Here is a 26,085-nt window from a genome sequence, read left to right on the forward strand (position 1 = left end):
CCATCAGGAAACTTGCACAAGCCTCTTAGATAGCTTCACCCACCAGAGGGCAGAGCAGAAGCAAGAAGAACTACAATCCTGCAGCCTGTAGAACAAAAACCACATTCACAGAAAGACAGACAAGATGAAAAGGCAGAGGGCTATGTACCAGATGAAGGAACAAGATAAAACCCCAGAGAAACAACTAAATGAAGTGGAGACAGGCAACCTTCCAGAAAAAGAATGCAGAATACTGATAGTGAAGATCATCCAGGACCTTGAAAAAAGATTGGAAGCAAAGATCGAGAAGATGCGAGAAATACTCGGAGCGGCTGGGCCCATGAGCCATGGCTGCTGAGCCTGCACGTCTGGAGCCTGTGCTCCGCAAGAGGAGAGGCCACAGCAGTGAGGGGCCTGCATACCGCGAAAAAAAGAAAAAAGAATGTTACAAGAGACAAGGAAGGACACTACATAATGATCAAGGGATCAATCCAAGAAGAAGATATAACAATTAACCCAAACTCATGGAGGCTAAACAATACGTTACTAAATAACCAAGAGATCACTGAAGAAATCAAAGAGGAAATCAAAAAATACCTAGAGACAAATGACAATGAAAACACAACAATCCAAAACCTATGGGATGCAGCAAAAGCAGTTCTAAGAGGGAAGTTTATAGCTATACAAGCCTACCTCAAGAAACAAGAAAAATCTCAAATAAACAATCTAACCTTACACCTAAAGGAACTAGAGAAAGAAGAACAAACAAAACCCAAAGTTAGCAGAAGGAAGGAAATCATCAAGATCAGAGCAAAAATAAATGAAATACAAACAAAGAAAACATTAGCAAAGATCAATAAAATTAAAAGCTGTCTCTGAGGGCTTCCCTGGTGGCACAGTGGTTGGGAGTCCACCTGCCGGTGCAGGGGACACGGGTTCGTGCCCCAGTCCGGGAGGATCCCACATGCTGTGGAGCGGCTGGGCCCGTGCATCCGGAGCCTGTGCTCCACAACGGGAGAGGCCACGACAGTGAGAGGCCCACGTAACGCAAAAAAAAAAAAATGATAAACCATTAGCCAGACTCATCAAGAAAAAGAGGGAGAGGACTCAAATCAATAAAATTAGAAATGAAAAAGGAGAAGTTACAAGAGACATCGCAGAAATACAAAGCATCCTAAGTGACTACTACAAGCAGCTCGATGCCAATAAAATGGACAACCTGGAAGAAATGGACAAATTCTTAGAAAGGTAGAAACAGAACCAGGAAGAAACAGAAAACATGATAAAAAAAAAATTTTTTTTTTAAAGAAGGAAGGAAGAGACCAAGCAGTGGCTTCTAACTAGTAGTGAGTGAGAAAGGAGGCATAATTACATAAATAGGCAGCGAGGCCAGAGTGGTAAGTAAAATACCTTGACTGTATAAATCTTTGGCGGTAGCTAATTGCCCACAGTCTATGTAGGATTAGAATAGGTTATCTCATTTCAGGGAGAGAGAAATGTGTTTTCATTTATACAAGGAATTTATTAGGATAGGTAAGAATAATTTTTAATATATAACTATGGGGAAAGTCAAAAGTGTCAGACTATAGTAGACATTCTTTTTGCTGAGTTGTTCCTATTTGAGGGGAAGTCCCAAGATCAGGGGAAGCAAGATTCTACCTCTCATTGCAGAAGCCAAAGTGGAGAAGATAATCTGTCTTCCCTATCTCTTGGGAGACAGAGTGTGGGCAAATGCCTTAAACATACCCAATCAATTGGTCAGATGCATAGTTTTGACACTTAGGGAATGAAGCAAAGGTCAGCGAAAGATTATATTCAGCACTTATGGGAAAATCAAAAATCCATGACACGGCTGCAAGTGTTCAGTGGTTAAGTCCAGCATTGCAGTACCAACAGAAATATATAAAGAAGACTGTAAGTCGAAACCTTGGCTATCCTTGCCTCCCTTGGTTCCTGTCTAAACCAGGTTCTCTAGCCCACCTAGCAATTCTTTTAGTTTCTCAATATCTCTCCAGTAAAGTCCTCCCCTGATTAAAGATGATTTCTATAACATGCATTCAAGCACACTGACTACTACAGAGGCATAAATGCGCTTTAGGATAATTATGCCATCAGGGACAGAAACAATTTACTGCCTATGTATATACTACTTCCTGTAGCAGACTGGAAGATAAATAAACTATAATGACAGACATATGCTCAAAGCCAGAATATTTACTTCTTCTATTAATATGTTAGATTGAATCAAATGAAAAATATAGTTATCAGACCATTTTTTTTAACCCCAAAAAATTTTCATGTGGTTTAACCTAACATTTCTGGGTTGTGTTAAAAAGGCAGTCATATCTCTCCCTACCCAGATGTTCTTAGCTAATTTTAAAAGGTTAGCTTCAAAATCCTTACTTAATTTGTCTAATATTTTTTAAATGCTTAAGCTTTAAAATTCAACTGATAATAGCACAGATAGTTTTACACAGCACTGGTTGAGCCTTATAGAATGGTGACCCCCTTAAAGTCTGTAAATAATAGAGAACTTTGGGAAAAAATAATGTTCAGTAAGAATGAATTAGAGTCACAGAAATCTGTAACCAGAAGGACAAAATAAATTTATAACCAGAGTGTGATTTGACTCACATTTAGTCCTAACTTGCATCTTGTTGGTTTGAAATTCCTCCTGCCGAATGGGATTTCGTATTATTCTTAAAGTCATTAAGAAAAGAATATAAATTTGGGGGTAACTGATTCTAGTTTCCAACACCCAGAAACCTGTTTGGGGTTTTTTTTTCCCTTATATTTACGTATATCGTACCTGCTACATTTCCTTTTACATTTACAGAATATAAAAGGTAGTTTCTCACCAAACAATACATATTTACTTTTCATATACTTAAAGGTACTAATTTAGGCCTCAGCATTTTGCTTCCTACTCAACCATCCTAATTCCTTTAATATTTCCTCAGGAGTCTATTTTCTAGTCCCTTTCTCATATTCTCTAAACCTCAGGCACATTTGTCAAATCTTCCAAACTGCAGAACATAGTATATCTTAAAAGCGGATGCAATGTGAAAGAAGAAACCAGTGTTGGGGATGGGTGAAAATGTGCTCCTGGAGAAGAGGATCAAAAAGGAATTGATGATAAGGAACATGGAGTGGGAACTACTAGAAGTAGTCAAATACGTACTTACCCAACCATTCTTAATACAAGTGCAAGGCTAGAAGAAATACACTGTGGAAAATGAGATAAAGCAGGTTTGCTTTTTGCGTTTCTTCCTTTATTTTTTAACCTATCACCAAAGTTCTCTAAGAGAGTCCAACAACAAATTATTAGATTTTGCTCTAAATCAATAGTTCTTAGGTTGCCTCAATACTTGCTCACGTGTTGCTAAGCTGATAGGGGATTTTTACCTGAATGGCACTTCTTCCTGTGGAACATCCACAAAGTAACGAATAAAAAATCTCTCAGAATCTTCTCGCTCACCATCAGTGACAACACTGCCATTAAGTTTGGAAACCGATGGCAATCTATAAATAAAAAGCAAAAGAGACATAATAAAAATATTGAGACTTAGAAATAAAATTATTGGTTTGAGGCCCAGTCTTATTATCATGAAAGGACTCATTTGATGTAGCTCTGCTTGTGTACAACTACCAGCATGAACTAATGTGGTATAAAATAAAAGGACCAAAAATATCTAAAGTTTCATTTTTGATGTGACACCTGACCTTTTATAACCATACCTCACCTTTCAAAATAAGATCCTAGGCAGCACGGCCCAACTTAAGTATCATGCAAGCCACACACGTAATTTTAAATTCTCTAGTAGCCATATTTTCAAAAGTAAAAATAAAACAGATAAGATTAATTTTAATAGTATATTATATTTAACCCAATATATCCAGGATACAATCATTTCAATCTATAATCAATACTAAAAAAATAACTAAGATACTTAAATGTTCTTAATACTTAAATGTTGTTTTTTTTATATAAAGTGTTTGAAATCCAGTGTGTCTTTTTCACTTATGGCACATTTCAATTCAGACTAGCCATGATTTCAAGTGCTCAAAAGTCCCCCATGGCTGATGGTACCATACTGGACAGCACAGGTCTACAAAGCAGTCAGTACAGGTTGGTCATATAGTTCAGGAATTCATTTATTATATTTACAAAAGAACTGTGTAAAGAAAATAAACTACAAGGCCTGCAAGACTTACTCTTCGTAGAAGAAAAGTATGCTGAAATTTATTTCTTCAGTGGGATATTACTGTGTATGTCAACAACTGGAACGCAGTAAAGATCTGGTAGGTATTAGTTGGTCAGAAAGATCAAAGTGGTTTATAGAACCACTCTTCTTTAGGGAACCTTAAAGCCTACTGTTCCCCTGTCAAAACTACTATGTGTAGTACACAAGAGAACAAATCAAAACTCCGTGGCCCTTTAATCTTAGTCAAGCCTTACTGCTGCTAAAGGCACATACAAAAATAAACCCTCATGGGACATTTCAGTAGTCTGGGGGAGGCAGAGGCTGAGACACGAAAGGCAGAGGAGTCAGAGGAAGAAGGTAACAGCATGGTGGTCACATTTAAGTCAATCTACATGAAGAAGAAAACACAGATGCTACTCTCGGTTTTACACTAATGAAACAGCCCAATTTTCAGGTATTTACACTTTAAATGACTTCTATGTTAACACAGAAAATAAGGGTAACTAAAATAGAGTTGATTCCCTATTATACCTACTTTTTCTTCATGACCCAAAACAGGATTTCAAATATTGTAAATATTGAAAAGTATAAAAATAGAATAGATTTGTGAGGGAATTTTTCAGTGGTCTTGGCAGATCAATTATATTTCATTTTTCTCATCATACTGTCTTCGTTTTCCTCTAGGACGTGGAGCTACAGAAGCAGCTTCTTTAAGCAGCCTGTTCTAGAGATGGATAAACACACAGTGCACTCCCCTCACCCCCAAACAGTGCATTATCCCTTTAATGAAACAACAAAGCCCCGAGAAAAGAAAGCAGAAGAATCAGTACAACAGACCTGGCTATTACCAATTTCCTTCGCTCCTCGGTGGTATATGGCTGAAGAAGAGGAATTCCTAACAACCTCACTTCTTCAAGTTTAGGGAATGAGTTTAGTTTGTCAATGTCTTCCCAGGACCGCAAACCTAATTTGAGAAATATATTGTTTAAGTAAACCCAGAAAAGCACACAAATGAGAAGATAAACATAGCAAAAAAATTTATTTCCATTAATAGGTTCTGAAATGTTATAATGATCATAAACTAGTTAGAGATCCTGAAATTTTTCTTTATCCAAGGAAAGAATGGAATAAAACACCATAAAAACTTCCCTGCAACCTCTCTTAACCCTGTGATCCCAGTGCTCAAAGGACGCCCTTTATTCTCCAACATCCACTCATCTACTGATTCTCCACCCAAATGGCTGGTAAAGGGGGTCACTGGTGGTTTAATAAGCAGGATGGATGCCATGATTACGTAATTGAAAAAGTGATGTGATCAACTCTTTCATCAGACAGAGACTCAGAGAACATAACTGTTGATCAGAGTGGACACTGCCAGCGTAAATTGCTACCTAACAAACACTAAAATGGGCAAGGTCAATAGAACCCGAAACTAAATATCATCTTTCAACTGTCCTCATTGTGGGGACAGGGAAAACAGGTTCAAAATTTAGAACAAACAAACAAAATCAAAAACAAAAAAACTGAACCCTTGGGTAGGAAAACATGAAACAAATTAAGATTGTTCAGACCTAAAAGGAAACTCTTCCTAGAGCTGTGAACAAATGTATCATCCTTGGCACTGGTAGGAAAAGTATCCCTGTAATGAGGAGGCTGGTCAGTTGTACAACACATTAAATCCATTGCAGAAAACAACGCAGTCCCTTCCTATTTCTATCAACCTTCAGCAAGGGTAAAGGCAGAGGAGCAGTTTGTGAGGACCCTGGTGCAAAAATTATCCCAGGTCACTGTCCTCTTCCCTTCAGAATGGCATTGCCATCTAGGAGGAAGAATAGAGTTAGCTCAAGGGATGTCAAGTTGTGAAATAAACAGCTTCCTTATGCAAATCACTTGTTTTTAAGACTTAATTCCCGCCCTTGTAATCTCCGTGGTGGAATAAACCGTTTATGTTTTTTCAGTTATAGGTCAGAATTATTTTTACTTATGTAGTTGTTTTAAAAATAGGCTGAAAGACAATACCAAGAGAATGAGAGGAAAATCCATACACTGGGAGAATGCATTTGCTAAAGGCATACTGATAAAATATACAAAGAACCCTTAAAACTCAACAACAAGAAAATGAACAATCCGATTAAAAAATGGGTGGAAAACCTGAACAGACACCTCGCCAAAGAAGATATACAGATGGCAAGTAAAGCATATGAGAAGATGTTCCACATCATATGCCATCAGGAAAATGCAAATTAAAACAACAATGAAATACCACTATACACATATTGGAATGGCCAAAGGCCAAAACACTCACAGCACCAAATGCTGTCAAGGATGTGGGGCAACATAAATGTAGAAAGGAACAATAGAAAAAAATCAGGTGCAGGTAAGAGGGTTGCTGTAGATTAAGAGAGTATGTTTTATCTGTTAAAGATACATACTGAAGATTTTAAGGCTGAAATTACATGATTGCTGAAATTTGCTTTTAAAATATTCCCTCCAAAGGCAAAACAGTATGGGGGATAAATACAGGAAGCAAGATGCTAATAAATGTTGAAACTGAAAAAAAAAAAAAAAAAAAGGATGTGGAGCAACACTAAGTCTCATCCATTGCTGGTGCAATGCAAAATGACACAGCCACTTTGGAAAAGAGTTCGGTGGCTTATTTCAAAACTACACGTACTCTTATCATATGATCTAGCAACTGCACTCTTTGTTATTCACCCAGATGAACTGAAAACTTACGTCCACACAAAAACCTGCACATGGAGGTTTACAGCAGCTTTATTAATTAAACCAAAACTTGGAAGCAATCGTGATGCCCTTCAGTTTGTGAGTGGATAAATAAACTGTGGTACATCCAGACAATGGAATATTATTTAGTGCTAAAAACAGGAACATTCTATTAAGCCATGAGAAAGCATGGAGGAAATTTAAATATGTAATAGTAAGTGAAAGAAACCAGTATGATTCCAACTATATGACATTCTGGAAGAGGCAAAACTATGGAGACAGCAGAAAGATAAGCGGTCGCCAGGGATTAGGGGGAAGGGAGGGATGAATAGGCACAGAAGATGGTTTGGGCAGTAAACTATGTATTATGTACAATACTACAATGTGTGTCATTACAGATTTGCCCAAACCCACAGAATGTACAACACCAAGAGTGAGCCCTGATGTAAACGATGGCCTTTGGATGATGACGTGTTAATGCAGGTAAACTGAAAGGTGTCACTTAGGTGCTGGGATGTTGATAGCGGGGGAGGCTGTTCCCATGTATGGCAGGGAGTATACGGGAGCTCTGTGTACTCTCTGCTCAGTTTTGCTGTGAATATAAAGACTCTAAAAAATAAGGCTTATTAATTTTTAAAAATAGGCTAAAATATTCATTCCTGTGATATACAGAATCAGATGGCAACAAACTGGTAATCAATTATATGTAAACACTAGAAAAGGAATGTGAGAATTTGAAAGCCATAGCAGGTTGGGATTCCTCAACCTAAATCAAGACAAAAGTTTAGTTTGTAATTCTCTGTACTCTTTTTACCCTGCCTTTTACTATCCAATTCATCAATTTCATTTCACTCCTTTCATAGCATGACCCCTTTAATATACAAAATAATAGCTAATATAATGCTATGCCAAACAAATATTTGATAAATACTGATATTTATCAGAGCATTTATGGAAATGAATGCCTTAAATTTAGCTAATCATTAGGCATCTGCAGGCTTCCCTGGTGGCACAGTGGTTAAGAATCCGCCTGCCAGTGCAGGGGACACGGGTTCGAGCCCTGGTCTGGGAAGATCCCACACGCCGCGGAGCAACTAAGCCCGTGCGCCACAACTACTGAGCCTGTGCTCTAGAGCCCGCAAGCCACAACTACTGAGCCTGCGAGCCACAGCTACGGAAGCCCATATGCCTAGAGCTCGAGCTCCGCAACAAGAGAAGCCACCACAATGAGAAGAGCCAGCGCACCGCAGCGAAGAGTAGCCCCTGCTCGCCGCAACCAGAGAAAGCCCGTGCGCAGCAACGAAGACCCAACACAGCCAAAAATAAATAAATTAGATAAATTAATTAATTAAAAAAATACAGGCATCTGCATGTCACTCTTTTTTTTTTTGCATGTTACTCTTGAAATTCATCCTGTAAGAAGGCAGAGCTGTGACTGACAGAAATACACTTCCACTGTATTTCATGCGTAAGTTCAGATCAGTCTGCATGTAGAATGAGAGCAAGCCTGTTCCTCACCTGCCTTGTGGAGGCTGATGGATCGCAGATTAGGAAACAACCTAGCCAATGAATCATCAGGCTCGTCAATAGCATTCACATGGTTGTTGGCCAGGACGAGGGTATCCAGTGAAGGAAACATAACTCCTAACTTGCGTATTTCAGTCCAGTCTTGGAGGTTATTGTCTGTTATATGTAGTAGCTTAAGAGAAGGACAGCAAATAGAAGGACAAGACACTGTTTCATAGTCATTAAGGCACAGGAAGAGCTCTTCCAAACTGCAGAGAAAAAAGGAAATATTTCATTGTTTAAAGCAGTTAAGTTTCTACTCTGCAGCTATTTTCAGTCATTCAATAAATAAGCGCCTACTATGTATGAGACTCTGCTAGGTGTTGTAGAGAAAATTATAAAGATGTCTTTCTGAAGGTTAAAATACAGCTGGGAAGACAAAACCTAAAATACATAAAACAGCAGAGAATGATATAACCCAGTACTAAATTCATTTTGTGCTTAAGTAAATAAGTGCTACATGAAGCAGCACTAACCGTGAGTACAACAGCACTTTATATAGGAATAGGATTGAAGTTGTGGTTGGAATAGTCAGGAAAGGATGCATGGCCTTGAAGGAGGGGTAGACTTGGGTAAATTGAGAGGACACAGAAGGAAATTCTAGAAACAACATGAACAAGTATTTAGAAAAAGAAATAATAACTATCATTTATTGAATTCCTACCCTGTGTCAGGTCCTGTGCAGGTGCTTTATAGACTATACTTCTACTTCTGCAATTTTATAGACAATTATGTTCACTTTATAGACAAAAGTTTATCAAAGGTCATAAGGATAGTAAGTGGAAATGGGATTTAAAAGCTCATTCCATGCCATGCTAGATGTTGCATGCAGTGAGAAAACCAATCTCATTAGAGGGAGAGTGAGAAACTAAGATGGAATGAGTAAGTTGAGACCAGATTCTGAAAGGCTTTCATAGTTTCCATATTTAGACAGTCAAGGAGACTACAGCTTCATATATTTCTTTAAACTACTTCCTTTTAATATTTATGTGCATATGCAAAGAGAGATACAAACAAAACAGAACAGAGCATTTCTAAGCTGACAAAAGTATAATTTCCTGCTTGAATTATTGAAAGGAATACTAGGTCCATTTTCCCATCATGCAAGCTAGGCACTTAATCATCTGAGTGTTAATATATTTTAGAGACACTATGATTTTTTTTCCCTCCCAAAGAAAAGTGCTAAGGCAAAATTCTGGAATCAGGTAATCAGAAGATTAAAATGGAAAAAGGCTGGGTTGATCTCGAAACGATAAGTGCTTCTCAGGGATATCTTCTCGCCAAAGGATGACATATCCCATGTCTTGGTGCTACCCAACACTGAACAAGTATTCCAATGAAAATGTTACTAGATTACCCTCACAGCCTCATTTAATTACTTCATTTTTCTAACCTCATTCTCCATTCAATCTGCAGTTCTAGTATTTCTGAGATGGGAGACCAGCAGTAACTCTATGTACTAACACAGACGGCAACATGGCTCCCTCTCCATCATGCTCTCTGGGCTTACTCTGGTAACTCCTGCAGTATCGTGTGGACTGTCTCCCAAGAAGCTTTGCTGTTGTTGAGAACAAGTTTTCGAACCCCGGAGAAGGACCCGGCACACGTTCTTTCTAAAACCGATAAATTCAGAGGGTTGGAACTCAGGTTTAGAAACTCCAACTGGGGAACATTTGACACAATTTTACTGACCTGTGGAGAAAAAAAGGAAAAGCATATCAGGCAGTAATCAGAGCTTTTAAACAACAATCATACTCAAGAAAACCTAAGTGAGTGGGTCTCCAGGCAAAGGGCCATTTGCATTATGGAGTCCTATTTAGTGATAGTACCCGCAGAAAGGCATAAATAATTGCGACAAATCATGGTAAATAATTTAATCTCCTTCTATGAAATAGTAGCATAACTGAAAATTAATGGTAGAAAAGAAATATTTTCCATGTTACCTTTGGCAAAGTTTTTGATTCTACTCTGTGTAATATTCTCTTCGATATCACTACATGATATTTTGGAGAAAAGATCATTTAGATGACATTTTAGGCTACACGTTTTAAAGAGCTGGGATTGGGTCATGTACAGTAATTCTCTTTGAATATCTCCTTCCTTCCATCCTCAGTAGAATACTAAGGCTAATTAAAGGTTTATTAAAGACTACATGGTAACAATTCAGGTATTCAAAATTGATCACATAGTCACAATCACTTAGAAAACAGTTTTGGCTTGGTTCAAAGATGCACCAAACTTTAAAATATATTTACTCAGAAGTAAAAAGCATCCATAACTATATTACAAAAGAGAAAACATGATCATCAATTTAGTGATTTAGCTAGCAACTTGGTAGACAGAAAAAAGGAAAGGAAATGAGCTTTACTGATTACTGACCTTAACTATTTGCTCTGCATTGTACTAGGTTTTTAAAATATAACTTATTTCACTAAATTCTCAAAACAACTTGCAAGATAACTAATATTCTTTTATTTTAATAAATGAGGAAACTGAGGCTCGGAGATGTTAAATAATTTGAGTAAGATTTCAGAGTCACAAAAGCCAAACCTAGGATTTAAAAATCAGAGCCATTGTTCTTTCCAATACACCACAACAAGTAAATCATAAATATAACCAGAAATAATGAAGAACTAGCTTAAACAAGTATGATATAAACACTAGAAGCCCAGTAAATGTATTAAGCATCAATCAGCCAGGCAACATGGTAACTGAAAGCTATGAGAAAAGGAGTAGAACAGAATAGTTAGGATTGGTTTTAGAATCAGAAAACCTGGACTCAAACCAGGTTCTAACACTTCCTAGCTGTGTGGTTTGACAAGTTACTTAGCCTTTCCAAATCTCAGTTTCCTTATTTGTAAACTAGAGAAAACAGTTCCCATCTATTTTACAGTATTGTTGGTAGGATTAGATGAGATACATGTGTAAAGCACTTAACAGTGATTGGTACATATTTTAGAAACTTGTTTCCATACCTACTGCCCAAGAGAATGTAAAAGCAGGGATAGTACTTACCTGGTTCACTACCACAAAGTGGGCACTTAATGTTTGTTGATTAAATTAATGGCACAAAACCATTTAATAAATGTAACTATGACTAATAGGATATGTACAGTATGAACCAGTATCTCAACCCTGATTATATGTCATATCACATTTATTTAAATATGTCATATTTAAAATAATTAGTAGAATTTTAAAAATATACTGATTCCCAGGAGCCACCATAAACTACTGAATCAGAAGCTTCACAGGTGGGACGAGCTTCATGGCTGGGACCTGGATACCTGTTTGTTTTCAGAGCTCCATAGGTAATGACAAAAATGTATCCAGTGTCGAGGACTATGGGGAGAAAGAAAAGGCAGTCTGCACTTTACATTAGGTCTGTGTACTATGTACTGTACAGTTTAGGAGCTCTAAAATCAGTGAGAAGTAAATTAATTCCAAGAAGGTTCGGAGAAGTATGTAAGAGGGAATGGTCTTCACACACACCAGTTCATCTATTCTAACACAGCGTCTGAAGTAGTACCGTATTTATTTTCATTTTATAAATGAATAACTAAACTATCTTTCAGAGGAAAATATACTAGGCTTCAGTTTAAAATGTAAAAGATTCACACCAGTCAGCATATATTTTCCTGTTTGGTCTCTTCTGTGACCAAATGGTAACAAGCATTTGTGTGATATATGGCTAGGATTTGGAGTTTAGTGTGTGGCCACGACACAGCTAAACAGTCCACACAAGGACCAATCCTTCACTGCAGTCTACCACCTGGATACCAATATATGAAGGCCTTTCATACATAAGATGATGACTAGCTATGCTTCACCTCTTTTAAGGGCAAAAAAAAAGATGAAAAGGAACTGTGCTCCAACTACAGCATGGAGAATAACTGCTAATTATAGGTACAACCCTAGTTAAGTAAACAACACATAAACCTTTGCTAACCACAACCCTTCATATTTTATTTTTGTAATAAAGAAGAAAACACCCCCCAAAGTGGAGACTATCAGAGTCTTTGAAGCAATTTCTGAAAGAATTCCCAAAGCTGGCAGATACATGATGTGATCTTCTTCATAGTCTGCATCTGCGCTACTGTCCAATGAGAATAAAGATTTAAAACAATGACTCAGCAGCCCTAGAATATACTAAACAAGATAAAATTGGACTATAGTTTAATAATCCAAGCAGGAAAAATAATATATGTTAGAAGTAAATATTTTCTTTAAAAGGTTAAAATTAGGGCTTCCCTGGTGGCGCTGTGGCTGACAGTCTGCCTGCCGATGCAGGGGACGCAGGTTCGTACCCCGGTCCGGGAGGATCCCACATGCCGCGGAGCGGCTGGGCCCGTGAGCCATGGCCGCTGAGCCTGTACGTCCGGAGCCTGTGCTCCGCAACGGGGGAGGCCGCGGCAGTGAGAGGCCCGCGTACCGGAAAAAAAAAAAAAAAACACGTTAAAATTAAAAAGGATTTTGTGTAACCTTAAATTAATAATAATATTCTGGAAAATATTGTATTCATTACACAGGTAAATTTATTCATGGTAGAAAATATCTTAATAGTAAAGGCTATTATTATTCAGTGAGTGTCTAGGGCAGTATATTGACTTCTCTTTTTTAAATTCTAAAAATAAAGACGCTTCTAGCTGGAGTGAGTTCAGGACACTCACGTGCAGAAACATGGAGATGAACTTAGATCACCTTTTAGATCTCCAAAACTCTATGATTTAATAGAGGACCCTCTACTCTCAGTTTTGAAATAGAAGAAACTAAAGTTTTAAGAAAAATGGGGAAAGGGTAGTAAGATAACAATCTGTAATTTATACCCAAGCTATTCTCTATCTCACCCATGGTGAACTCCTCCCTCCTCTCAACTGCTTAGTGTAATGTCTTTTATAAAATGGTTTTGATAAGGAAAGGAGGAAAAAAGAGGTACCTTGGGAAAAGTCAGACAAAAATCTACTCAGCCAAAAAATTCAAATCAAAAGATAAAAAATGCGTCATTTTTTTTATACATAGATGCCCAGTTTTAGATGGCCAGAGACAAATCTTTGCCTCTCCCCAAAGCATTACACTTCTCGCTCATATTTATATTAGTCTCTGAATATAAAGCAGCCAGTAGTTTAAACTATCAAAGAAGATACTCATAACATTAGTGATCATTCAAAAACACTAAAAGAACCAACTAGATTATTCTGTTCCATGTTGGTATATCAAATACTGGCTGAAATAAACTTAGTTAATGGCCAGGGACAAATGATCTTCTGGGTAATCAAATACATGGGTTTCAATGGGTTGCAATGTAATGTCTTAAAACTGTGACCTATGAGGCATTTTGCAGCTTGGCAAAGAGTTTAATCAATCCTAAAAATCAATATTCTTTCGTTGTCGGTACTTCTCCCATCTCTCTGTGTTCTGATATATATTCTAGAAGATTGGGACGAACTACAGTTAAGGCTAAGGACAAAACATAAAGGAATGATGAAAACAAAAATAAATGGAAACCTGAAAGGTAGCAGCAACAAACATTCATTTGAAAACTGCCTGAAATCAGACTATAGGGCACTTACAGGAATATACAAACCAAGCACCAACAGAATACAAATAAACATGTGACCCTCTGGGTGTATCTGTCAATGTGAGCTGGAAAATATTCAGTGGAGACCTTTGTCTAAGCAGAGAAAAGGCTGAATCACCTAGTGTAAACTCTTGTGTTCTGATCCATGTTGACATTGTTCTTCTGAGGTAGCAACTATATCACTATTAAACTGTTTCTACCAGTTAGCAAAAGCTTATGTATGTGGTCAAAGTATAGGTCAAAGCACAAAGCACAACACCTTTATGAAATTTTTACTCCCGAAGAAATAAATTTAGGGGAATCAGCCTGTGAACATAGGAGCTGAAATAACTCAGGGTAAGAGCTGGTCTGAATTGTCACCCATGCAGGTCAGAAATCTCACCAGAGGCTCAGCAGGACTCCTGAGGGAACTGTAGAGAAGGAGGATGAACAAGGTCGCTCTCTTTGCATCCGTGCATGTGGACAGAGCATGCATGTCAATTCAGCATCTCAAAGGACCCAGAAGGCACAGATTGTAATTTGTTGAACAGTGAACTATAACAGTTGTTTGGATAAGTAACTCAATCAATAATTACATGGACAAATAGAGATTGCTTCTTGGAACAGCCAAGTAAATCTGTATATATTAACACATGACTTAGAAATCAAGTGACGTGCATCTCAAAGAATTTTGGTAAACATCTTAATAAAAATAGGAAATATAACTGGTAGCACAGATACCAGATTAAACAAGACTATGAAATAGACGAATATAAGAAAAGCTAAAGAAAAATGGGTTATAGATAGATTTTTCTTAAACAAGAAAGCTGTCTTAGAATCTGTATCATATTTAATATCTACCAAGTGTCTCGATGATTAATTTTATCAACAGTCCTGTCTTATGGATGATAAAGGATTAAGTGAATGTCTTAAGATCACAGGAAAAGTTAGAACAAGTGGGCCTGATCAAACCTTAAGATACAATCATTTATTCATTAAGGCATTCAGCAAACATTTGAACGCCTAGAATGCCAGGGCTGATGATAAAAAACAAAACCCTGGATAAGCTCATGGTCTAGTAGAAAAACTGTCAAGTAAGCAAATGATTGTGCTACATTGTAATGAATCCCTTTATAGCAACATGATACAGGTGTTAGGATAATCTAATTCTGCCTGAGAGTCAGGGAAAGTTTGAGAGGAACAGCAACTTGGGCCAAGTCTTGAAAGATACATAGGAAGCAACTGGGTAGACAGAGGAGAAAGAGAACAGTAGATTTAGAATGAATAAAAGCAAGGAAGCTTTTCATGTCCACATTTATCATGAGCTGCAAGAAAAGCACATGGCTAAAGATGGAGATAAAACTCTAGAAATAGCAAAGGGCCGTATGATAGAGGGTCACACTTAGAGAGTTCAGACCATAGTTTGTAGGTGGTGAAGAGCAGCGAAGGGACTTGAAGCAGGAGTTTCATAATCACACTTCATTTATTAAAAGCAGTCTGGTAGCACTGTAGAAGGTTAGCTTAGAGGAGGCAGAGTAAAACCAGAGTCAGGAAAACCCATTAGGACACTTTTCCAATACTCCAAACAGGAAATAAGAACCTAAATTAAGTAGGAAGAACTATTTTTCTCTTTTTCTTAAGGGTAGCTTCTATCAGGTCACGCTATAATCAGGTAGGTAATGTTATATATAATAATAAGAGAGAATGTCATAATACTTTTATTTGTGCAACTTGGCTTAGAGTTACTCTGAGGTCAAAGGCATCAGTTGTATCAAATTACCAGTGCAACTTAAAATAAGGAAAAGTTCTAAAAGATTTGGAATAAATTTCAGGAACAAGAATAAATATTTTTATAACCTTAGGTTCGAGCTCCAGTAATTTTTATGTCAATTTATAGTAATAAATGTAGCAGTAGTAGCAGAGAATGGGCACAGGATGTGTGAACTAGTGAAACGGTAGAGGATTTAATGCACTGTTAGCAATCTAAACCTCTGCGGCCTCATTAACCTCTTGATGCCTGGAATAAAGTTCCTCAGCGCTTTTCACATTAATGAAAAACAAATCAGCAATAACAAGGTGCATCGAAAAATCACCATAGAGACAGTTGGAGCAGTCAGTTATTTCTCTTGAGACATACAGAGGAGAATCTCGAGCGAGAACCAGGATTCCGCAGCATACGTAACAACGTAAACAATGATACAGTGAGTTGTTCACCGAAATGCAGCAGTATAAAAACTTTACCTCGTGCCAGTCTTCGAGTCTGTTGTCAGAAAGATCGAGTTCTGACACGTGAGCACAGAAGGCAGCGATTTCTTTTTCATCCCCTGCACAGGTTATTCCACAGCTGTTCAACACCAGTACACTTGGGAGGTTGAGGCGATCTGAATCATGGGAGAAACAAAATACTTTCTCCGTCAGCCTAATTCTTGTCTACATACATTCAGCCACCAGGAATCAAGATCAAATTGTGTGAAATTACACAAGGACCTTGAAAATATAAGATACGCTGGGATCCAAGGGTACTGAATTCTAAGGGGAGACAGCCAAATATGGCCCAGGAGATCAGAAGAACTAGACCAGTACCCCCAAAAAGCCCTGGAGGTTTCACCTCCTGGCAGCATTGTTTATCTCAACTGCCAACAACAGAACCATCATCCATGCTGTCACCTTATCATGTGACACTAGATCCATGTGATTCATGTCAGGGCCACCACTGTGTTCTTATTGGCCTCAATTCTTTCTTTTTTTAATTTAGTTCAAAAGTATCATTCTGGATAGCTCTTTTCTCTCTGTCTGATTTGTATTTTCACTTTCTGTTGCCTCTGGAAATTATCTCAAACCATTAAATAGTCTATCTGCTAAACCACTTCTGTTCTTCAAGTTCATATCACTCAAGGAATCTTCCTCGCTTACGTGGATCCATTTAAAAATCTGTATCTTTCTCCCATACTTGTCCATCAATCATTCCCCTTTCAGATCCATGTAGAATTTGTCCCTTATGAAAATCAGACTTTTAAAAATATATAATTATAATGAGAGAAAATGTTTTAAAGTCTTAAACCATTCAATGAATTCAGTCAAACTATTGCTTGTTCAAAAGTATGTCAATAAAATCACTCTTCCTATCTCTAATAAAAAGGATAAATATGAGAATTCAACCACTCTTTTCCCATTTGGTACAAAGCCAAGGCTCACAAAAGTATATTTCATTAATGGAAGCCTCGAATAATATGAACTTTCAACTTAGTACTTTTCACAGAATCAATTTTCTCAGAATGGGAGTGGACCCTGAAAAAATGAGCAAGTAAGAAGTCCACTTCTTTCTGCTGCTTCAGTTTATACGGATTGATAAGATAGTTGCATTGAGAAATAATAAACATTCAGTAACCTTTGGACACAGGAACTAAAACACTGTTCAATATTCATCTCCCATCACTACAAAGAACTACTTCCAATAACAGTTAATTACAACATCAAGCTAAAATGCAAACCAAAAACACACCTTGCACGTTTCTAGTTGTAGATCTTTGCTCACATAATAATCCCCCTCCTAGAATGTCTTTATCTCCTCTCTAACCAAATTCTACATTCTTGAAGGGTTAGTTCAAATCTCGCAGCTCTGAACCCTTTCTTGATCCTATAAATTAACTCTCTAAATGTCTTTCCCAATCACTGTGCCGTTCATTTGACTCAACATAAACTACCTTGTGTTATTATATATTTTTGTAAATGTGAATACATTGTAATCCAATAAGCTGTAAGGTCACTGAGGGCACAGGCCAGGCTTGTACTATCTGCACCCTCCGAGTTCCTTGAAATATTATCACTCAAATATTGCTCTCACCCTATGAGTGCAACTAGAATGCCTTTTGGCCAACCTGCAGGAAAATAAATCCTTTCAGGTTTTCAAAAACACTGAAATCATAGCAAGGGAGAAAGACTATTCAACTCATAATTCAAAATAAAGGGAATCATTTGCAAATAAGGCAATATTCTGGTTTAACGTCCTAAGTAAGCTCCAGTAAAAAAATGTTTTAGGCCCCATCTTTCTTACCTTTCATAGGAGAGCCCTGAGGTGTGGCTGGGACATGGACGCCCATCCCAGGACCACGGCGGTAAGGAAAGTTTTCAGGACTATATTTTTCACATAATACTTGCATAAAACTCCTCCCACTAGGTTGATCCATCTTCCTTTCCTAAAATTCTACAAGAAACCAAGAAATCATCAAAATTTATTTATTTACTCATACAAGAAATATTTATTGAGAATCAATTATTTATAAGGTACTAAGCTAGGCACTGCATACACATAAGACAGGCAGGGAGAAGAGTTAGATGCTGCAAAAATACAGGGGAAAGATGATGAGGGCCCAAAGTGGTACAGTGGTAGTACAAATAGATTTAAGATGAACTTAGAAAGCAAGCTTTTCAGGAGTTATAGGGGCTGAGGGGAAGGTGGAGTCAAGGCTGACCCCCAGGTTTCTAGTACAGGAGACTAGGTGACTAGTGACACAACTAAGAAAAAAGAAACTATGGAGAGATCTAGGTTTAAGGAGGAAATTGATGAATTCTATTTTATACATGTTCAATCTGAGGCATCTGTTTCAGGGGAACAGTCTGAAATTGGGTGAGAAATGTGAGCTAGCGGCAAAGATTTGGACCTCATCAGGAAATATCATGAATAAGAATAATAGGGCACTAGAACTCTCTGGGACACTGATATTTAAGATACAGGCAGAGGAAGCAAAGCCATGACGGAAAAGTAAAAGGGATGATCAGAGAGCGAAGTGTACAGCCAACATTTTGAGAAGTTTTGGTGAGAAGGGGAGGAAGAAGATGGGCTGATAAGGTAGGCAGGAACAGGAGAGAGTACAGGATTGGGGGCAATTGCCAAGATCTTTCCTCTTAAAATAGGAGAGAACTGAATACGGTTATAGATTATAGAGAAGCAGCAAGTACAGCTGGAGAGTCTGAGAATGACTGCTGGTACCTGGTCCTAGGAAAAACCAGCAGGAATGGGCATTAAAAAACTTCTAAAAGGCTGTTTGGTACTACCCATCTAGTACTCCGAACTGTTCACCATTGGTGGTGATATATTTACTTCACTATGCTGCACTGGTTTGCTTTTGCTTATACAGTTTAATTATACTGAATGTTAGGCATCTTTCTCGTGCAATTGTCCTAACTCCACCATTACATTATGAAGGGGAGCAGTGCCATGCGATTCTACTTTTTCAGTATTGGTTCATAGCATCTGGCAGAGTATACTACACACGGTAAGGGCTCAATAAATGTTGCTGAGAACTAAAATCACGAGCCTCCAGTATGCTGAGCGGAAAGAGAAGATGCAGGATCAGGAGTGGGTTTAAGTCCCACCCGGTTCTACCACTTAATAGTTTTGTGCCATCAGGCAAGACAGCGTATTTCTCTGGGACTCAAACGTCTTATTCTGTAAAATAAGATATTAATATCTATACTGCTTGGAGTTCAGCATTACTGTAGAGCTCTAAAATGTACAAGTGCACTATTGAGATTATAGAGCTCTTGTAAAGCTCTAAAACACACAACTGTTATTACCTGTAACAGGAATTTGTAGTATGGTAGAAAAAGCACATAAACAGAAAACTTAGGCTCTGTCATTTACTAGCTGGGTGAAACATAAGCTAGTTAGCTAGCCTCTCTCTACTTCAATTTTCCCACTGTGGATGAGCTAAAATTTTCCTCTTGGGTTTGTAACAAGAATTTGAAAAGGGCATAAATATAAAAGTGGTCTTTAAACTTGGCCCATTTTCTAGATTACTACCAGGACCACGAGTATTGTACTTTGTGAAATCAATTCACAAATGCCTAGAACACAGAGTAGACACTCATTGAGCACTTGTCCAAAAGTTTTACCCATACTTAATTTATCAAAGTTTAGACTACGTAATACATTTCATAACAAGTATATCACAAGTCACCTTGAAAATACAGGGCTGCCCTCGGTCAGGGTCATCATTTGGGAGCTTAAGAACAGAGCCTGTTTTAGGACAAGAGAGTTTGTTCTTTCTACCCAGAGTGGTAAGTATATGCTGCTGCCCTCTATCCCAGCACTGTGTCAAAAGTGAACTGTGTGGGTTCATCTAGGACTCCAGGAACTTTCAGGTGGAAAGGTTCTTTTTCAATGTAAACTCATCACCAACAGCATACAACACAGAGCAGGTGCTATGCCACTAGTGACAGGCATCATAGTTCTTATCAAAGACCTGTCTCAAGCAGAATGCCAACAGAATTTTCAGAAATGTTTAACAAAAAGTCAAAGAAGTTACACTGCTATCTTCCATGCAACTGGCAGTTCAAAAGAATAAAAAGTGTGTGGGAGGGTGCTGAACTGTCAGTGTCAAAATAATAGTCACCGAGTTTAAATAGCATCTTTTAACTGAGCTTCAGAATCACTTAAACTCCAACCTCTTCGATCCAAGGGCAATAATCCTATACACAATTTATTTATTTATTTATTTATTTATTTTGCGGTACGTGGGCCTCTCACTGTTGTGGCCTCTCCCGTTGCGGAGCACAGGCTCCGCGGCATGTGGGATCTTCCCAGACCAGGGCACGAACCCGTGTCCCCTGCAACGGCAGGCAGACTCTCAACCACTGCGCCACCAGGGAAGCCCTACACAATTTAAATATAGACAAGCTGAGTGTGGAATTAAAGAAACCTCAGCTAAAATTGGAGTCTGGACAGACCTATAGGCAGAGCCCTCACCCTTGCCACGCAACATTAATTACTCCAAATGGGAAGAGATGGAGGCCTACATCTCTGACAGGAAAGTGTTGCCTACTTTACTATCCAGCGGGAAGAAGAAAACTCTTTGCTCAATGACAGCCCAGCCAATCAGAGACCACAACAGCCCAGCCAACCTCCATACTTTGGACTCCCAGCTGCCTCCAATGGACTGTTTGGTTTTAACACACTCCCCCTCCCCTCATTTCCCCTATAAAAGCAAGTTCCCCTTCCTTGTTCTCTGGATTTGCCTGTGGTCTGCCACAGTTTGCACATCTCAAATTGCAAATTCTCTGGCCATTCCCAAATAAACTGGCTTTCGCTGGTTAAATAACTGGCTATTATATTATTAAAATTGATATGAGGGATGGTGAGGTTAGAAACATATGCAAGTCAAAATAAGTGTTAGTAAGCAAGCAATCATGGGAACTGAAAAGTTACTCCTTATGGCCCCGTGCTTTCACAATGCTTCCAAATAGTCTGCTTTTTTTTTTTTCCTAAAGACTTAAAAGCAATGCCAGTCACCTTCACTGGTCATTTTCCAGGATACTCTATTGGAACAGCATTCCAGGCATGCAGATAGTGTACACAATAATACATGGGTTTTGAATTAGAACATTAAGACTGCAAAATGGATCAGTGACATAAATCTACTTAAAATCTGTTGGGGCAGTTGGAGGAGGAACAGTAAGTGGGAAAGGAAAACTGAAAACCAAATAGATTGAAAAACGAGGACATACAGGATGGAAGAAGATCTTTAACTGGAGACTTTTAAAAGGGTTTTTTGGAGGTGGAGGGGTAATCTGTGACTTTCTGGCAAGAACCAGTGTCAAATAACATCTGACTACCTTCTACAGTTGGCAGAGGTCTAATACATTTGTAAAAGTGTGCTGAGTTGGTGCTTAAAGCCAGGGAGCCAGGAATCTAGGGTGATGTTGCTTGGTTCCATTTCCCAAGTCATGGAGTGTGCCTGTGAAAAACTCAACTCCTTTGTGCCTCAAATCCTGACTATAATATGCTTTCATAAAGCACTTGGTAAAAGTGCAAGCTGGAGGATAAGGTGCTCAGCCCAGTCACCTAAGTAACCTCAATAGCTATCAATTTGTACTTTCTGTTCCCAAGGTCAGGTCAAAATTACTATGAAACTCAACACAATTGGAAACAGAAAATAGGCCATGTCTGACCACGAAGAGTGGAAGAGATGCAAGATATAGCCTTATGCTGGTATGCAAGATCAATATTTACTTCACCAAAAAATTTTATGGTAAATTACCACACTTCATAAAGTGTAAATACTACCAGCCTCACTCACAACTTCCAAAAAATATAAATACTACCCCAGAGTCCCAAAACATGCATTTTAAATCTTATAAAAAATAGGTTTATCTGCCTATATATGCACAGACTACCTCCAGAAGGATAAAATAGAAATCAGTAAAATTAATACCTGTGGTTGACTCCAAAGAGAGGAAATGAGGAATAAGGTGAAAAGGAGATTTCCTTCTCACTGTTCAACCATCTGAACAGCCTGAACTCACCAGGTGCATACATCACCCTTTTTTTCCATATATTATCTTTTCAAAATACAAAACATTTTTAAGTGATTTATCTGGGAATGACCTAATAATTTGTCAAAGTATTTTTTAAGTCCTCATTATTATCAACTGTCTGTGAAAAAAATGCCAAACCCGACCATGTGAAATATATAATATTAACTTTTAAAGGAATTGGGAATTGAGGAAGAAAAGAAATAAAATGGATGGCCAAACGGAAATACTTTTGTAAAAGAGCATTGGTAAAGAAAAAGAAAGCAGAACAAAACACGTCTGAGCCTCAGAACTAAACTACAATCAGAATGAGAGGTAGGGTTGAGAAGAAGGGGGGAAAATGATTCGTGGTACTCTCAAAGTCATTACCATGGCTTTAACAAGGGCAAAGCAAAAGCTCCACTATGAAGTGTACAGAGGGTTGGGAAGAACACCCTCAGATCTGCCATGTTGCTTCCTTTGCTAGCCAAGTTAAACGTGTTAATAAAAGTTACCCAAATAGTTCATCCAAATTACTCAAATGGTATCCAAACTATTGTGACTCTGGAACCACAAGGGCCCCAGCAGGCAGAGGTTACAAAGCCATAGCCTAAAGATGCTGGGGAGCTTCAGGCCTCCCAGTTGCCTCCTGCTGTGGAGACTAACAAAAGAATGGGGCTTCCTACAGCAAGATGCAAGTTACTGGAATAATAAACAGTTGGGAACTGATTTAGAGTTCTAAAAAATAAATTGCAAGAATTCAAAATATGCATTAATGTAGGATGAGGTTAAACACCCAGGAAGAGTTTTCATAGCATAAAAATAATAGAGAGGAGGGAAACACTCCCAAGTAGCTTAAAATTATTTTCAGTCATTTGACATGGACCCATTTATATACAACTAACCAATCTCATCTATTCATCAGAGAAGGGCAGAGAAAACCACATTCTCAAAGCTACCTGCCAATATTTTGCTACCAAATATGTGAAAATCAAACTTAGGTTAAATATTTTGGCCAAAGGCTCCACAATTTCACCTTAGGGTTCCTTTGGTCAGATGACATTTCATTCCAGGCATTTTTCTCTTCTCAGGTGCCTATCTCCTTTACAAGACAATCTGAGAATAAGAATTTCTTTACCACTTGTTTAATAAAAATGGAGACAACAAATATGTCTAGTTTTCTCTCTTTTTTGTACCTTATCAAGTGGTTCCAATTAGGCTTATTTGCCCATTTATTCGTAAAATGTGTGCCCTCACAAAGCTTACAGTCTCGTGTGATTCCATTCAACAAACATGAACCAGACACCGAATCTGTGCCAAGCTAAATACTAAAGAAAGTGAGAATGAATAAAATCCAAATGCTGCCCTCGGGGCATCCAAAACCTAGAGGGAAACACAGGGAGATAATGCGTACCTGAAATAAGCCACCCAGAAAATAGTGAATTCAAACACAAGAAGCGATTAACTTTTTAGAAGTATGATCAAGGAAGTAGGAGGTGAACCCTGAGCCATTCTGAAAGATAACAAAGATTAGGTTAACAGGTTGGAGAAGAGCATTCCAGGCACAGGAAACAACGGAAGATAAACCAGCACAAGAGACATTAAGCAGTATTGCTACAACATAAAATATTTGTGGGGAGCAGGGGAGACAGGAGATTCGACTGAAAGGTGGACAGTGGTCAGCTCATGCCTGACCTTGCTCAGGTTTGACTTTATCCTATAGAGATAAGAGTAAGAAAAGTTTTGATAGACTGCTGTGAATATTGTGCAAGGATGGGGGTGACCGATCTTTATGTAGAATATCAAGGGGTCAAAAATGATGAGAATTTAAAAATCCCTAAAGGACTGGGCAAGTAGGAGTTTGTTTACCTTAGTGGAAGCACTTTCAGTACAGACAAGGGAGTAGAAACCATAGTTTAGGGGGTTAAGGAAGTAAATAAATGAAGACAGTAAGTATAGACCATGCCTTTGAGCAGCTTAGATGAAAACAGAAGAGATGGGACAGATGATGAAGAAAAACCAAGCGTTCAGAGAGAGAGACAGAGCTGTTATATCTTGTTCTTTTTTTAAAAGAACAAAAGAGGAATTTATAGGCTGAGTTTGGTGGGTAGGGGCATGGAGCAGGTCAAAAAACTAACAAAACAAAGCTAAGAAAAACAAATATCATATATTAATGCATATATGTGGAATCTAGAAAAATGGCACAGATGAACCGGTTTGCAAGGCAGAAACTGGAGACACAGATGTAGAGAACAAATGTTTGGATACCAGGGCAGGGAAAGTGGGGGGAGGGGGGGTGGGGTGGGATGAACTGGGAGATTGGGATTGACATATATACACTAAATGTATAAAATAGATAACTAATAAGAACCTGCTGTATAAAAAATAAAATGAAATAAAATCCAAAAATAAATAAATAAATTTTAAAAGAACAAAAAAAACAAAGCTAAGGAGGAAAATCTGGATAGCGTCAAAGAATCTCTTAGTATTACTAGCTTTCTCAATTTTGGGAAGTTTTTTTTTTTTTAAGCCCACTTAACTTTTACTTTATGGACTCCTAACCTCATCCCTGCAAAAGTTCCTTTTGTGAAAGACCTCCACTATATCTAAACCCTGCCAGATTCTTGGACATTTTAGGTAGCTGGGACTTTAGTTTGTTTCCTAAATCTTTCTGATCCTCAGCAAAAGTGTACCCAATAAAACATAATTACTCTGGGAAAGTATATGTGTATTTTACATATTTTTACCTCCAGGAAAGATAAAAATGAATAAACAAATAAAGGAATGGATAAAGAAGATGTGGTGCGTACAGACAATGGAATACTACTCAGCCATAAAAAAGAACAAAATAATGCCATCTGCAGTGACATGGATGCAGCTAGAGATTATCGTACTAAGCAAAGTCAGAAAGAGAAAGACAAATACCATATGATATCACTTATATGTGGAATCTAAAATGTGGCACAAATGAACTTATCTGCAATACAGAAACAGACTTACGGACATAGAGAACTGACTTGTGGTTGCCAACGGGGGTGTGACTGACCGGGAGTTTGGGGTTAGTAGATGCAAACTATTAAATTTAGGATGGATAAACAACAAGGTCCTACTGTATAGCAAAGGGAACTATATCCAATCTCCTGAGATAAACTGTAATGGTAAAGAATATTAAAAAAGAATATATTTATGTGTATAACTGAGTCACTTTGCTGTACAGCAAAAATTAGCACAACACTGTAAATCAACTATACTTCAATTAAAAATTAAATTAAAAAATAAAGAAAAAAAGGGTCTATTGATCAGCTTTTTTCTAAATAACTGCTTTAAAAATACTAGCGATATACATTCTGAATTTTTAAAACTTACCAACTGAAAATAAGCAAAAAACCTATAACCCCATGTAGATGTAGTTTCACTTTTCATTAGCTAAGCTAAGCATGTAAATAAGTGTCACCAAAAAGCTTTTCTTATCTGAAGCGTATTTAGAGCCACAGCCACACCAGGAAGCTCTGGCTGACAGATTTAGAGAGCAGATTAAAAGCCTGAGGATGCACTTTATGGTGTATATTTTTTCAGACCATTTTTTCCATACTATATAGATACATGATTTTTACACAAAGATTAAATTACTTTTAGATACAGAGCTCTGTAACCTGCCTTTTCACTAAACAGCTCATGAAAAACTTTCTATATCCATAAATATATACATATACAATCTTTTTTTTTTTTTTTTTTTTTTTTTTTTTTTTTTTTTTTTGGGAC

General features: G+C 37.8%; 1 protein-coding gene across 5 annotated transcripts in view; it reads right to left on the reverse strand.

The window, feature by feature from the left end:
- Window positions 1-3,321: 3,321 nt before the first annotated feature.
- The window catches only part of TBCEL (tubulin folding cofactor E like), a 38,976-nt gene continuing 16,212 nt past the window's right edge, over window positions 3,322-26,085 (reverse strand). For 3 of the 5 annotated variants that reach the window (XM_024761925.1, XM_024761926.1, XM_024761927.1), the window contains exons 2-8: window positions 18,086-18,235; window positions 16,273-16,412; window positions 14,435-14,494; window positions 9,985-10,166; window positions 8,427-8,683; window positions 5,022-5,148; window positions 3,322-3,501 (exon numbers count right to left, since the gene is read on the reverse strand). In XM_024761925.1, coding sequence (XP_024617693.1) covers window positions 3,381-3,501; window positions 5,022-5,148; window positions 8,427-8,683; window positions 9,985-10,166; window positions 14,435-14,494; window positions 16,273-16,412; window positions 18,086-18,218 — 1,020 coding nt within the window. In that variant the 5' untranslated portion in view covers window positions 18,219-18,235 and the 3' untranslated portion in view covers window positions 3,322-3,380. The remainder of the gene's footprint in view (window positions 3,502-5,021; window positions 5,149-8,426; window positions 8,684-9,984; window positions 10,167-14,434; window positions 14,495-16,272; window positions 16,413-18,085; window positions 18,236-26,085) is intronic. The other 2 variants (XM_024761924.1, XM_024761928.1) reach the window with 2 other exon arrangements.

The sequence above is a fragment of the Neophocaena asiaeorientalis genome, unplaced genomic scaffold (assembly GCF_003031525.2).
Source record: "Neophocaena asiaeorientalis asiaeorientalis breed wild unplaced genomic scaffold, Neophocaena_asiaeorientalis_V1.1 scaffold737, whole genome shotgun sequence".
NCBI classification, from domain to species: Eukaryota; Metazoa; Chordata; class Mammalia; order Artiodactyla; family Phocoenidae; genus Neophocaena; species Neophocaena asiaeorientalis.